Source organism: Brugia malayi, assembly GCF_000002995.4.
Source record: "Brugia malayi strain FR3 genome assembly, contig: Bm_v4_Chr2_contig_001, whole genome shotgun sequence".
In the NCBI taxonomy this organism is placed as follows: Eukaryota; Metazoa; Nematoda; class Chromadorea; order Rhabditida; family Onchocercidae; genus Brugia; species Brugia malayi.
In genome coordinates this window covers 2,590,065-2,606,285 of record NW_025062476.1, presented here as the reverse complement: position 1 = coordinate 2,606,285, position 16,221 = coordinate 2,590,065, and the positions used below count along the sequence as shown (strand labels likewise).

General features: G+C 22.4%; 1 protein-coding gene across 1 annotated transcript; it reads left to right on the top strand.

Moving 5' to 3' along the window:
* Positions 1 to 1,986: 1,986 nt before the first annotated feature.
* Bma-skpo-3 (uncharacterized protein) lies at positions 1,987 to 15,735 on the top strand (the record flags this gene model as incomplete). Its single annotated transcript, XM_043078207.1, has 16 exons — positions 1,987 to 2,044; positions 2,919 to 3,086; positions 9,333 to 9,462; positions 9,634 to 9,815; positions 10,287 to 10,479; positions 10,667 to 10,710; positions 11,054 to 11,249; positions 11,369 to 11,504; positions 11,696 to 11,895; positions 12,845 to 12,949; positions 13,260 to 13,398; positions 14,075 to 14,173; positions 14,440 to 14,643; positions 14,969 to 15,032; positions 15,190 to 15,307; positions 15,546 to 15,735. The coding sequence occupies 16 exons, from the start codon at positions 1,987 to 1,989 to the stop codon at positions 15,733 to 15,735; spliced, it is 2,226 nt and encodes a 741-aa protein (XP_042934141.1).
* Between the last annotated feature and the right edge of the window lie 486 nt (positions 15,736 to 16,221).

The window sequence follows — 16,221 nt, the reverse complement described above, 5'->3', positions numbered from 1 at the left end:
ATATTTGGACCAAATTTTTGTTTAACTTTCCATTTCGTATCACTTATGAGTAGTAATAACAAATTAATGTTTATTTATTTTTTTTTTGAATTAATGACATTAATGTCGCAAAATTAGATTACTTTAAAATTAGACCTATTGTTCGATTACTTCCTCCTTATTGTTAGATTATTTTGTTATTGTTAGACTATTTCATTATTGATTTATTAATTAACTAAAATTGCTGTCTTTCTATTAATATCACTTATTCATAGTAATAACAAATGACATTAATGTCGCAAAATTAGATTACTTTAAAATTAGACCTATTGTTCGACTACTTCCTCCTTATTGTTAGATTATTCCTTTAAAATTAGACCTATTGTTCGACTACTTCCTCTTTATTGTTAGATTATTCCGTTATTGTTAGACTATTTCATTATTGATGTATTAATTAACTAAATTAATTAATGAAGTATTGTTGTTAATTAATGAAGTATTACAGCCATTTTTTTGCATTTATAATATGTTCGTTAATGATTGCTCAATTATTTCATTAAAAGTGAAAGGAAAAATTTAGCAAAAATGAAATTAGTCAAAGAATACTAATTTGATTTGATTAAAAATTATATTTGTTTAAAAATATAATTTATACACAAATGTATAATGCACAAAAAGAAATTTTTTAAACAAATATAACGCAAAAAAAAAAAATTCTTCGATGCTAATTTCATTATTAAATTATTTTAATATTTTCATAAGCGAATTAAAATATGACAGATTGACAGATAGGTAGGAATATTTTAATTTGATGTATTTTATTTCATCAATTAAGTCCTAAATTATTAATTTATAAATAAGATTTAAAATTATTTAACATACCGAAACATGGAATGATTACTTGAAAAATTAATATTAATTATAAATCAATCATCATTAATCGTAGAGCATAAAAAAATTAAATGATTTAATGACTGAGTAAAATATTTTGGCTAAATTTTTTTAATTAATTAAACAAGACTAACATATTATAACTGATGCTAATAATATTTCAAATTAATAATAAAATTTTATCTATTAATAACTATAAATATAATTAATTAAATTTACATTATTGATTGTATTCACTTTTACTAATTAACAAAAACTTTGAAAGTGTAAAATTATTACAAAGTTTCAAAAAAGCTATCAAATTTATCATTTAATTATCTCTTAATAGTGATTAAATGTCAAAATTAACAAAGATTATTTTGCATATTCCAAAGAATTTGTTCAAAAGAAAAGAAAAGAAAGGAAGAAAGGAGGGAGGGAAAAGAGATATTTGTTAAAACTATTTGAAAAAAGATGTGAAAAAAAAAAAGCAGAACCAATCCCATTTATCATTATTTCTCTTTTAGAAAAAAAAAAAAAAAAAAAGGAAATATAACCTTCACTATTTACCTGTATACCTTTTTTTAATTTGAATTTTGCTTGGAAACAGGTAGAGACACCTCCTTCTACCTCCATCTCTTCATTGATAGTAAACAAAATTCAAAAAGCATTGCACAATTGTGGTTGGAAAGCAAAGACGAGAAACCGTTTCACTTCTCAATTTCGGTAGCTCTTACGGAATTGAAACAGGAATAATTCCGTTTAGAATAAATATTGTATCGATCGTATACTATTCACTTTCTTACTATTCATTTTATTAATGACATTAAAATTTCAAACTAATTATAGTATTGTCACAGATTGAAAAATGCATCAATTTGCTTAATTAATTAAATATTTGTATTTAAATTATTAATTTTTAAATTATTAATTGATACAACAATAAAATCAAAAATCGATAAAGCTAATATTATTTATCGTAAAGGAAGAGGAAAAATTATTATTATTTTAATATTCTTCGACGTATTTTAATAGCTCATACTGTAATTTTGCTTCTTATTAATTATTTCAATTTTACAAATTTAATTACAATTTAAATATTTCAATTTTTCTATCAGTTCTTCCGAAATACCCGAAATGGTAATTTACTATTCAACGTCTGCAATCTTAGCTCTTTTGTTTATTCTATTTCAAGGTTAGTTTATTTTTTATTAATTTAATTTAATTTAATTATTTATTAGCAAAAATATTAGTGAATGAATAAGACATAAACAAAGAGAAAGGTTAAATAGATAGTATACACAATCTTTGGTAATATCAAGGTTGATTTTCAACAGTAAAAAATTATTTAAAAATATTTTTTAAAAAATATTTATGGTATTAATTATAAAATAAATTAAATATTATCTTCCTTTTTCTAAAAAAAAAAAACTTAAATTTCGTATATTATTCAATTACAAACAAAAAATCAAATTTCATTTCTTTTTTATTTGAAAATCAAAGACTTTAAGAATTTATATTCTTTTAATGTAATAAATTTAATAGTTCGACAAAAAAAAAAGGCCAAAATGTACGATAGTGGAACATTTATTGCCTGTTTTAATGATAAAAAAAATTTGGTTTTTAGATATAATTTAAATTTATAAATTACTTCTGAATTTCATATTTTCGTTGCATTTTCAACTTTTTTTTTTTTTTTTTTTTGCTCAAAAATTTCATATAAAAGTTAATTAATTTTGACAACTTTCAGAAAATATGAACCTAATTTTAAGAAAAAATTACTCAGAAGAAAAAAACTACTCAATTGAGATACTTAAACTCTTAAAAGTTTCAACTGGAAATGAAAAATTAGCAAAAGTGAAAGAAGAAATAACATTAAAATTAAATTTAAACGATTTTAAGACCTATCAACTTTTCGAAAATACTTTACCATTTTCTTATATGATAAACAAAAATTTTAAAACCTTATCACTATTTACTTTTATCATTAAATTTATGCTATTAAATCAGTAATGAATTTATTGAGAATGATTATCAAATAAATACTGTCAATTGAAATTTAATTTCAGGAGTTAGTGGTGATGACAATAATCCAATCACGAGACGTTTCAAGTGTCGCGATGGTTGCTGCGACGAACATGAATGGTGTCGCTTCTGGGCATCCGCGGGGGAATGCACCGCTAACAAAGGATGGATGAGTGATAATTGTCAATTAGCTTGCAACACCTGCCACAAAAGTATGAATTAGTTCTGCTGACTTAATTAATAATGCTAATTAACGATAAATTAAAATGAAAACAATAGGCAAATTGCATGTGTGTATGTTTGTATGTGTGTATGTTTGTATGTGTGTATGTTTGCATGTGTGTATGTTGTGTATTTGTGTGTCCATTTTAATTGTGAAAGATTATTTTCCCCTTGAAGGCAACGATTCGGAAGAAACAACCTCTTCCATAGCGCTTCTCTTTTAAGTAGGAAATAATTACCCGCGCTGCCCGGCCACTTTTCCCGTGTCCAGTGGCTATTCCTAAACTGATCCTAAAATTATTCACATTCCGACAATATGGATAACAAAAATGATGTAATAGTGATTATTTTTCCCTCATAATAACTACTATCACTACTGCTAATAATAATGATAATAATAGTAGTGATAATAGAAATAACAACAGTGATACCAACAATGATAATAATAGTAATAACAATAGTGATAATAAGGATAATAGCATTAATAACAGTGATACTAATAATGATAATAATAACAATAGTGGCAATAGAAATAACAACAATGATACCAATAATGAAAATAATAATGATAGTAATAACAATAGTGATAATAATGATAATAGCAATAATGATACTGATACTAATGATACTGAATACGAACAGTGATACTAATAATGATAATAATCTCATAATAATGATAATAAAATAGCAATACTGATAAAATAATAACAAATCTTAATGATGATAATAGAGTAATGATAATGATAAATTATATCAACTGTATTGCTATTATCTATATCACAAAAAACTAATTTAGTTAGTACAATAAATATGCAATGACAATAATCACAACTAAATTATAGTAATTATTGTATATGTAACGATGATTCTTATTGTTTGTTTAATTAAATTGCTACTCATAACAATTAAAATTTGATAAATCATTTGCAAATTCGTAAATTTACTTACTGACTTATCAGCCAGTCTGTTAATCTATTTACTTTAATTGTCATTTTAATTAGATACTTTTAGTTTCAATTATTTCAAAAATTCTTTCGAACAATTAAATATAAGTTATCAATTGAAGTGTTAGCATTTCATTCCTTTTTTTTTTCATAATTTTAAATTTTGAACGATTTCAAAAGTTTCATAGTAACTCTCAATTTTATCTTTCTAATTGTTTCATTGACTTTTCTAATACTAAGCAAAAATTTTTTAAAAATTATTCTTTTTTTTTATTTTCATAATTTTTTTTTTTCTATGCTAACAATACGAAAATTTTAGCTTTTAATCAAAGAAAGATTGTTCGAAAAAGAAATTAAATTTGACAAAAATTTTAAATTTGAAAAAAATTTTTTAACATAATCTTTCATCTGAAATAATCATTTGTGATAAGTAAACCATTAATTAAAATTTATTCTTAGTTTGATAAAATATCTAAAATTGGTCTCTTTAAAACAAAAAAATAGAAGTTATGATAGATAATTAACAATCATTCAATTTGACATTGATAAAATTCTTAAAGAAATTTTGTAGATATCGTTTAAAATGAGATCTGTACCATTTCATAATTTTAAAATAGCATTCGTTATCTTATCAGTTATGATATCATTGATAATTTTTAATTTTATGATATAAGATTGAATCATCGACATTATTCGCTATCGTTTTATCTTTTCTCATTGTTTTTTTTTTTTTTGAGATATATTTTATCATTCTATAACTTTTTTTCCTTTTTTAAAGTGATTCTTTCCTAATTAAAAATAATTAAATTTTAGAGTTTGATTTTTTCAAATTTTTGTTAAGCTCTCATAATTTTACTTCGTTCATTAAATTCGCATTAAATAAACAATTAAATTATAATATTATTTATAATAATTAACTTTTAATACTTATTATTGAATGAGAAATGATAAAAAACGATGATACAAATTGATAATTTCTTGATAGCCAAAATAATTTTTAGTTCTCAAATAATTATGATAGTACTAAATTGATGAGTTTAAATTTGTTAAAAAGTTACATATCAAAACGATCGTTCATTATTTTCCAACAAAAAAAAAATCGATAATTTTTCATAAAATAAAAACTTCAAATCTTTTTTTTTTTTTTAAATTAACAAAAATCTTTGTAAAATTGTATTGCCATTTGGTCACAATTAAATTTTTTTTTTAACAAAATAGCAAAAAAATTTCATTTTTAAATTAAATTTATTGAAATAACAAAAGATAAATTTGCTAAGATTTATTTTATATTTTTGTTGAATTCACAATAATATGTATGCAATTAGTTTACCCAAACAAATAATTCATTAAATTTTATTTTTCCCATTAAACGGAAACATTTGCGCAATTGTACGGTGTAATTGTCCGTTCCAAAAAAAAAAAAATAAAATAAAAAAGGGGGAAGTAATTAGTTTTATCATCATTGTAAAAACACGTTTTTCCAACCTTTTACAAAAAGAAATTTTATCAAAACAAAAAAAAAATTAAAAAGTAAAAAATATTTTATCTCTGTGATTTTTATTAAAAAATTGATTTTAAATTTTCATTAAAAAAGTAAAAATGAAAATTAGCTTTATTTTAATGAAATCTCACTTCCTCATTTCTTTTTTTGAATGAAAAGTCTTAGACAGCTGATTGTTCATTTGGTGGAAATTTTTTTTAAATTAAAAATTGTGACATTGAATATAAAATTACTGAAAATTATTTCATTGCATATTTAAAATGATAGAATAAATTAAACTTTAATAATTAAATAACTGGAACTGACCAACCAATTTTTAAAATAATAATGAAATTTTATTTGGAAAAAATAGAAATGAAATGTCATTGAAAAATTTATTTTTTTAAAGTTAATTATATTAATTTATGATTGTGATTAAAATTGTCAAAAAAAAATTAGGCTAATAAGTATGTGCTATATGCTAATAGTCAAAAATTTTTGACAAAGTTTAATTTAAAATTTAAAAAAAAAAAAAAAAAATTTGAATTAGACGACAATTCATTCATCATTTCACTATTACACTGTTTCAAAACTGTTTTTAAAATTTCAGATGAAGAAAAAAAAAATACAAAAATTGACGGAAATATAGGAAAAGTCTTCCAATTTAATTTATTAATTTTAATTTATTTATGACTTTTAATTTATTAATTAGCAAATATTCGATCAATTTACTATAATATTTATTCAGCAATTTAATAAATTATATATAAGAAAATATTAAATTATTAAAATATTATTAATTCTAAGCATCAATATTTTTAATAATTTTGCAATTATTAATTAATGAATTTTTAATGATTCAGAAATTTTTTTAGATTTTTTAGAAACTTTGAAACCTTTAAAATTTCATTAATAAATAATATAAGATAAGGTGAATCTAACAATAATGAATGGATAAAATAATTAGTCTATGATAAATTAAAATTTTATAAAACATTTTTGCATATATTAAATTTTATTCGGAGTCTCACTAATTTATAAATTAAATTAATTGAAATAAGTTATACTCATTTACATTTTTAATTGATAATATATTCCGAATAAATTGTTAAAGAATATATTTTTGTTATATAAAATGATTGTAAATGAGTTTTTAATTATTTCTTCTTTTTTAATGAAAAAGATTTGTAATTAAATAATTTTATTTGTAATTAAATAATCAATCAGTAATGAAATATGCAAAAAAAAAAAGTTTTTCTTTTTAATGTTTTTAGAATTGTATAAATAATTATAATTTGAAATAGAAAACAAATTTGTATAATGAAAAAAAAAAAAAAAAGAAATGAAATTTGTTTAAAGATTTTGAATAGCAAATTAAAACATATGAATGATAATGATGGAAAAGAAAATAAATGAAAATTTCAAAAGATTTCGCTACAGCAAACGATTTTACTTTTTATTAGTTAAACTGATTGATTTATTGATTTATTGATTTATTGTTGTTGCAACTTTTTTTTTTCTTCATTTTCTCTATTTTTCTATTCAAAATATATTTTTAAAATTGTATTAATCACCATAAATGGATTTGTTTTAATTATTGAACATTATTATAATCTAATTTTTTTTTTTTAATTTGAAATTTTATTTTTAGAAATATCTCTAAAACTTTTCATTCAGTAAATTAAAATGCTTTCATAAGTAATAGAAATGATGGATTAAAATTAGCTGACAGAAAGAAAATAGAATCAAAAATGTAATTTTGTTAAATATGAAAATGCATTAAAATTTATATTTGCATTTTCTGGTAATTAAAATTTTAATTTTATTCGAAAAAAGAAAAACTGAATGTTTATTTCTGAAATTACAGGTTAAAATGCAATCATTTTTATAAAAATTTATAAAGAGAGACAATTTTATTTGTTGAAAATACTAAAAATTGACAAAGTGAAAATTTTGAAAATTTTAAATTTTTAAAGTAAAAAACAAACTTTTCTATTTTCTATTTGTTCTTTCAAAATTTGAAATAGGCAAATGGATGAATAAATAGAAAAGTTAGTGAAAATAAGAAATGGAAAGTGTTCTTGTCACTGTTGAAAATGTCACAATGAATATTTAGATGACATTGAGAAGATAATTCTGTTTACCTAAATAATTTCTAAAAAACAATCTAACTTTCTTCATTTAATTAAATCGAATTAATTAGTGATTGTTTAGATTAGAACTTTCCTCATTTCCAAATATTTTAATAGAAAAGAGTTAATTATGATAGCAATATTAAATGAAAAATTGATAAAATGTAGTAAAAGTATTTATTTGAAAATGTGTAAACATTTTTCAAATTGGAATGACTCATAAATTAGAAAATGAAAAAGGATTGATTCGATAACATTTTTAGCCATAATAACGGTACTAAATGATAATTTAAAAACAAGTTTTGAAAAGTTGAAAAGAATTAATATTAATTTAATTGAATGAATAATTTAGCAAAAATGATCAAATATTTTTCATCTAATATAATAATTATAATTAAACTAAAAATAATTAACAATTATATACCTTTTTATAGTTATAAAAGAATAGTTACTAAATTTTATGCTACCATTCTAATAGAAATTCTAATTTTTAATTTAATATTTCGTCTTTTGTTTTAATTAAAATCTTTTGAAATTCTTAAAATTACAACAAATTTTATAAATTTTTCTTTAATAGTGAGTTTTACATTTTAATTAATTTTTGATGTAAAAGTTTTATAATCTTCTTATTTTTATAATTAATGATTATGTTACATGCAACATCAGAATTATCCGAATGAATGCGCAAATGTCGTATAATCTGTGTAATTGTGAACATACTTTTTGGATCATTCATTTCGTTCTCTGATTTCTTCTTTTATATTTAATTTCATTCATTGATTTACTCAATTAGCTAGAATAATTTTTTAAATATAAATTTTTAAAATGAAATTTTGTGATTGAAAAGTGAAATTAGCAAACTAAAATTAATTAAAAATGTAGCGAATTATGTGTTAACATAAGGCGCTAAATAACATTAGCGCCATTTATTAGAATGAATGAAAAATAAGAAATTAATAAATTTCACTACTGAAAAAAAAAACTTGTTATCGTCAATAAGAAAGCTTTATTTACACATTGTAATAATAGAAATATTTGATGGACTTTTTATTTCTCTTTTCTACACATCATTTTAAAATACTTTTTAAAAGTAACATTAAATTCAAATTTCAAAAATTGAATCTTTTTAACTTTTCGATTTCTTTTTTTAAAGAGAAAACTAACTTTGGGATAAATTTTTAAAAACTACTTTAATCATCTTTAATGGCATGCAATGGCACAGCAAAGCAAATGATAATATTGCAATTGCAAAAATTTCAAATTTTAAATTCAAACAGTTCTTTGACCAAGAAAAATTATTTGAGAGTGATGTAACTTAAGACTGACAAGTGATATGAATTTATAATAACATTTTAACAAATGATTGTTGGTTGATAATTTTTTCCAGTTCGATTTATGTTATATATTTTTTTTTTTTTTACTTGAATAACAGATATTCATTTCTAGTTTCAAACATTTATAAAATTATGGATGAAAAGATAAGTCATTAACAAATATTTTCAAATATATACCTTAAAAAAAAAAAAAAAAACTTCAAAATCAAGAATAAATTTGAAAAAAAAAGTTATATTATTTGAAAAAAAAAAAAAAAAAAAGATAAATAATATCTTTTGACAGTTTATTTATCATCTTTTAAGCTAATTTAAATAATTAAATAAAAGCATTTAATTTCACATTTAGAAGCATCACGACGATCACTTCGTAACAATCAGCAGCGTCGATTATCCACCATTGCAACACGCAATTCTCATCGATCAAATAAAAATAAAAAGATTAAAAGAAAGCGCCTTCGAAAAAATAAACAAAAAAGGCATACATTTATTGAAATTTGTTTAATTAAATAGACATTGAAATTGGCTGCAAAATTAAATTTATACTTAAATTTTCATCTGATGACATTAATTAAATAGCAATGATAGCATTTAAAATTAAATTATTACTCTCTAATTTACTGAATTTAAACTACAAAAGTTATTTCTAGGCCTTTAAAAAATCATCACCATCGGCCAAGCAATCATTCAACTGTCACTTTACGTTCACACACACACAAAACTACAACCACTCGACGATTAACAGTTTTAGATCGATGTAAACAGATTCAAGCAAATCCTTCAAATGCAGCTGAAATTTTACTCCGTGAACGACTCATTTTCTCAGTTGAAGGTTAGTGCTAGTTTTATTAAATTCAAATAACAATCTAAATGGCTAATTTAATCTGACATGCAGTATGCATATGCATGCATTATGATTGAATGCATCAAAGTTAACATTTAAAATAAAGTTTATCAAATTCCATTTTATTATCAGTTATTATTATCAGTAATCAATAAATCAATCAATGTTACCGCCGTTTTCTTTAACTTGCAATACAACAAAAAGCGCCTAATTCTAGATGCAAATATATTTAAATAATTAATTAGCAATTTTATTATCAGTAATCAATAAATCAATCAATATTACCGCCGTTTTCTTTAACTTGCAATACAACAAAAAGCGCCAAATTCTAGATGCAAATATATTTAAGTAATTAATTAGCAATTCTATACTTTAAATTACAATTAAAATGCAAATATAAAAATTAGATTAATTTAAAGTTCATTAAAGCCACTGTAATTTACAATATGAATATTACAGATTTATCAGGTCGAAGGGCATTAACTCAAGAGGAAGTAGTACGATCGAACATGGCCTTTAGCTGTGTCCCACGTTTAGATGAAGCAGAATGTCAACGTTCCCTCTGTTACAATCTTTATTATCGTACAATGGATGGTACATGCAATAATCTTTTCCGTCCGTTACGTGGCGCTGCGTTTCGACCTTACAACAGGTTATCATTAATTTGCATATTTCAAATATTAATAAATTGAAATATTGCAAATAGTTAGTATAATTTTATAATTTTGAATGAAAGTTAAAATATTAAATTATTATCCTCCAGTTTTTTTTGAAATGAATTCATTGTTAGTAATACCCATTAACTTTTGATATGTTCAAAGATATATTATATATTTCAGATTGCTACTCCCAGAATATGATGATAAACTTTCAGAGCCAGTTGGTTCGTTTTTTTTTTTTTTTTTTAATTTTTTTATCTAATTTTACAAAAAAATTTTTTAGAAATTTTCAACGAGTTTTTAATTTTTTGAAAAGTGTCGTATGAGACATACATTAAATAGTTTTAGTATTGGTTCGTATTAAGTTTAATTAAAAGGATCCTAAAGTGAAATAAAATAAAATTTTATCTTTAAAGTAACCATCGAGAAAGAATACCAAAATAAAATAACAGCTTGAATTTTTAGACGTGTATGAGTAATCAATTTAAATTAAAATCAAAAATAAAATCAAATATTTGAATTTGTTTTCCGGTTCTATGCATTCAATTCGACCAAATGCTCGTGAAGTTAGTCGTTTGATACTTTCATCTCGAAAATCGGTACAACATGGAGAATACAATGCTTTATTAATGCAATGGGGACAATATCTCATTCATGAGATGGCCAAAACAACACTTGTTCCATCGGCCAAGTGCAATATTTGCCAGAATATCCGTGGCCGATGTATGGCTGTGCCTATCTTACCAAAAGATCCAAATAAAACGTAAATATCATTTCATTTATCTTTTTTGTATTTTAATTAAACTCTCTGATAAATGATGAAAATATCTTCTGCTGTTCTATTCTATTCTTTTTTTTTTTCAATTTTAATTTTAATTTTAGTTTCAAATCTAATAGATGCATTCGAGTGTCACGTTCTAGTGCCATATGTGGTTCCGGAAAACAAAAACCACGACAACAACTTAATGAAAATACTAATTTTATTGATGGATCACCAATTTATGGATCTAGTGTTGGAGTAAGTTACTTTTGAAAAAAAAAAAAAAGTTCAATATTATAGAATAGTATTTCTAATATTTCTTTTCAAATTAATCTTTTCATTGATAAGGAGCGCAAAATAGTGAAAAAAAATGATATTAGAAAGCGCAATTGTCCAATGCCTTTTTTTTTTTTTGTCTATATGCCTATGAATATAATTTTAAATTTTAGGATTTGCATAAATTTCGAGAAGGTAAGACAGGTTTTTTGAAAACAGTTTTCTTTAATGGATTCCGTTTGCTACCATTTGATACAAGAACATGCCGGAATGCTGCATCCTGTTCAGCTATTTTCATCGCCGGTGACAGTCGTATAAACTTATTTATAGGCCTTAGCTCTTATCACATTATCTTAACACGAGAACATAATCGGTATGTTTCTATGTTTCAATTAGTAAAATTCCAAATTTCGAAAAAAAATTTTTAATTTTATCAAAAAAAAAAGAAATTATATTATAATATTAATTTATTACAAAAAAAAAAAAAAAAAGTGAAATTATTTGTTATAATTATTTTAATATTTAAAATTACTAATAATAATGTTATAATAAAAGAAATATTTAAAATATTACTAATAATTGTGATAAGAAACTATTAACAATTTATAATAAACTATCGTTTTTTATTACAATAAAATATTTTATTCATAATTTTTTGAAATTTCAATAAAAAATTCACTAATCTGGAATAAATATATTTTTTATTCATACCTTTTTTTTTTCTAGGAATAGCATAGTGATAATAAAAAATTTCCTATTGTTAGCTTTAATTACTGTATCAGTAATTGCTTTATCAACAATTATTGTATCAGCAATTTCATACTTGTATTATCATTATTTTAATACAAAAATGTATCCATGAAATAAGGCAAATTTATTTATTTTTCATTTTTCATATAAAATTTATCAATCTGTAAAAAATTTGTTACTTAAGTCAAAAAAAAAAATATATATATATATTTTTTTCTTTAAGCTGTTGTCTTATATCGCATTTTTATCTGCGCTAATAAGCTGATCAAATATTATTTTCATAGTATGTGAATGCAACCGTTTAAAATGAGTATTGTCAACGTAAATCACACGTGTAAAAATCACGTTCACGTGATGCATCGATTGTTGACATTTGTTTTGATATGACATGAAGGAAAGTTTTCCCAATAACCAAGGATTGATTTTAAAATTTTTGTTTTCAATAAGTGAATTTGTGGAGCTTTCATTTAAAAATGATATTTTTTATTTTAGAATTATAACATTATAAATAATTAATTAACTTTACAGCTATTTTTAATTGCATTTAAGTTTAAATAAACTTTTTTTGACAGATTGGTTAATGGCCTACGAAAGTTAAACCCGCATTGGAACGGTGATCGATTATTTATGGAAGCAAGAAAAATTGTTGGTGCAGAAGTTCAAGCTATCACTTATAGGTTACACATTTAGTTTTACTTTTTCTAATAATAATAATAATCAAAGATTTTAGTTTAATTAATTAATTAGAAGTATTGAAATTAAAAAATTTGATAAATTTCATTGAAGAAATAAATTGTTCATCATTAATTGAAAATTTCATTGAGCCAATATTTCATCCTAAATTTACTTAATAATATGTTGGTATTATTTTCAATAAATTATCCATTCATTACAAAAATTTCCTGCTAATTATATAATTGTTACACCTAAATGATAGATATTGAAATTAAAAAAAAAAAAAATTATTAAAATTTGATCCGTTTGCAGAGAATTTTTACCCGCAATTCTGGGAAATGCATTTGCAACAACAGTTGGTCACTATCGTGGGTATAATCAGAATGTTGACCCTACTTTGGTCAATGAATTCAATTCAGCAGCTTTTCGATTTGGTCATGGAATGATTCAAGTATGCAAATATGAATTTCCACTCAAAATTTCTTTTTATTTACTTTCTTTTTTTTTTTCAGCCGAAGTAAAAATTAATAATGGAAATGAAAAAAAAAAAAAAAAAAAAGCCAAAAAATTGGTTTAAATATTTGATTGACTACAAATAATACAAATGATAATACAACTGATAGAAAAAAAAATCAAATCATTGATTGATTGATAATTGGTGATTTCAATTCTTTAAAAAAAAAAAATCAAATCATTGATTGATTGATAATTAGTGATTTCAATTCTTTAGAAAAAAAAATCAAATCATTGATTGATTGATTGATAATTACTGATTTCAATTCTTTAGAAAAAAAAAATCAAATCATTGATTGATAATTAGTGATTTCAATTCTTTAGAAAAAAAAAATCAAATCATTGATTGATTGATAATTAGTGATTTCAATTCTTTAGAAAAAAAAAATCAAATCATTGATTGATTGATTGATAATTAGTGATTTCAATTCTTTAGAAAAAAAAAATCAATTCATTGATTGATAATTAGTGATTTCAATTCTTTAAAAAAAAAAAAAAAATCAAATCATTGATTGATTGATTGATAATTAGTGATTTCAATTCTTTCATCTGCTAAAGATAATTAACATTTACTAATTTTCCATTACAGTGATAAATTTGTAGTAAAATTTTAGGAAATTTATCTACGCTTAGATCAACATTTTCATAACACTTCTTTGGGAAGTTTTTCATTTGTTGAAGGAACACTACATACTGATCGTTTGATATTTGGTGTAAGTTTACATACATCGAATTCATTTGCAATAAAATTACGTAGAAATGATTTTAATGAGTAAATAAAATTAGCTTTATGAGTAAATAAAATTAGCTTATAATAAAATTTGCTATAGAGGAATATTTTGTTTGCATATAACTATGTAAATAGATAGATATTATAAATATTTCTTTTTATTGATATATAAAAAAATTGATAAGTGTAATTAAGATAAATTTGATAAATAAAAATTTATTAGTGAGCAGAAGTTATGGAAATGCTTAGGGTGGCATTGATCCCATTTTGCGTGGTATGATGATATTACCTGTAAAACGACCACAACGACTTACGAGATCGATAACAGAAAATATGTTTGGTAATACAGACCTTGGTACCATTAATATACAACGTGGTCGTGATCATGGCTTACCGTCATATACGAGATTTCGACAATTTTGTGGACTTTCACGTGCTACCACGTTTAATGATGTTTGTTTCTATTATTTCATCCAAATTTGCAATTGCTCATCTATTTGATTAGTTTAATTTAATTCTTTTTTTTTTTTTGAAATACTGAATAAATACTAATTAATTTTAATTTCTAAGACATTACAAAAAATGTTTGCTAATTACCTCAATAATTTTAATTATAAATTTTGTTGAAGAAAACAAAGATTATTAGCAAGAATGGTACAATGTACATTGTATGCACTAATTTAAATATTTAATTATTAGCAAAAGTTAACAGCTAAAAGCTAATGAGAATAATTTAGTTAAATTTTAAACTTTATTTAATCTTTGTTTGAATTTTTAGTTTTCACGCGAAATTATGAATCCTAAAATACGAGCAAAACTAAAGCAAGTTTATGGTACACCAGGTATGATTAACTTTTCAAAAATTAGCTAAAATTTCATTCATTTTCTCATTGAAACTTTTTCTTTCTTATGCACTAATATTTTCATATTTTTAGTAACGAAAATAAGAATTTGATTATTTTTAGTAAAATGTAAATTTTTATTTTAATAAAGTTTCAGATAAAGTAGACTTATTTGTGGGTGGTTTACTAGAAGATCCTGTCCAAAGAGGTTTTGTTGGACCAACTTTTGCATGTATAATTGGACCACAATTTCAAAGGACACGAGATGGTGATCGGTAAAAAAAAAAAAAATCTTTCAAATTTTAACATACCTTAGTTTTCTAAAATTTAATGACAAAAAAAAAAGCCAGTGAATTTTTATTTAATTTAGAATTTATTTTATTTTTTTTTAACATATGTTAACATAATGTAACATATTAGTTTGGAAATTAGATAAAAAATGATATGTCAAAAAGGTTAACTGATTAGCTATTAATAGGATAATTAATTACTTCAATTAAAATACAATTACAGGTTTTACTATGAGAATCCAGGTATCTTCACGCGAGCTCAACTAACTGAGATACGTAAAAGTAGTTTCTCTCGTTTACTCTGCGATAATGGTGATAATATCAGTAAAGTACCACGTGAAGCATTTCGGATTGGTCAGATGATATCATGTGGCCAGATATCACAAATAGACTTATCAAAATGGAAGGAATAATTGGAAATAAGAATGATAACTGATCTGATAAGAATGATAACAGATCTGATCTTTATTTGAATATATAATAAGCTCAAGTGATCTGACTGCCAAATGTCACATGAAAGGAAAAAGCAATTAAATGCATTTAAAATTTAATAATTTATATTGGACTACTTTGGAACCATTTTTTAGATAAATGATTTCAAATAAACTTTTCATACCATTTTATGAAATCCTCACATGAAATTAAAATGGAATTTAAATACTTATTAAAGACTGAAAAATTACCTTTTTATTCGATAAAGATTAGTTATTGATAAAAATATGTCGCATCACTAAATGATTATATAAGTAAAACTCTGCCTGAACTTTTTCAATTAGTTTCAACTTGTCGAATTTGAATTGATGAAAAGATTTACTAAAATATTACCTCGTCATGGAAGTTTCATCAAAAAAAAAAAAGTTTTAGTTAAAATATTCATTACATTTTATTTGATATTATTA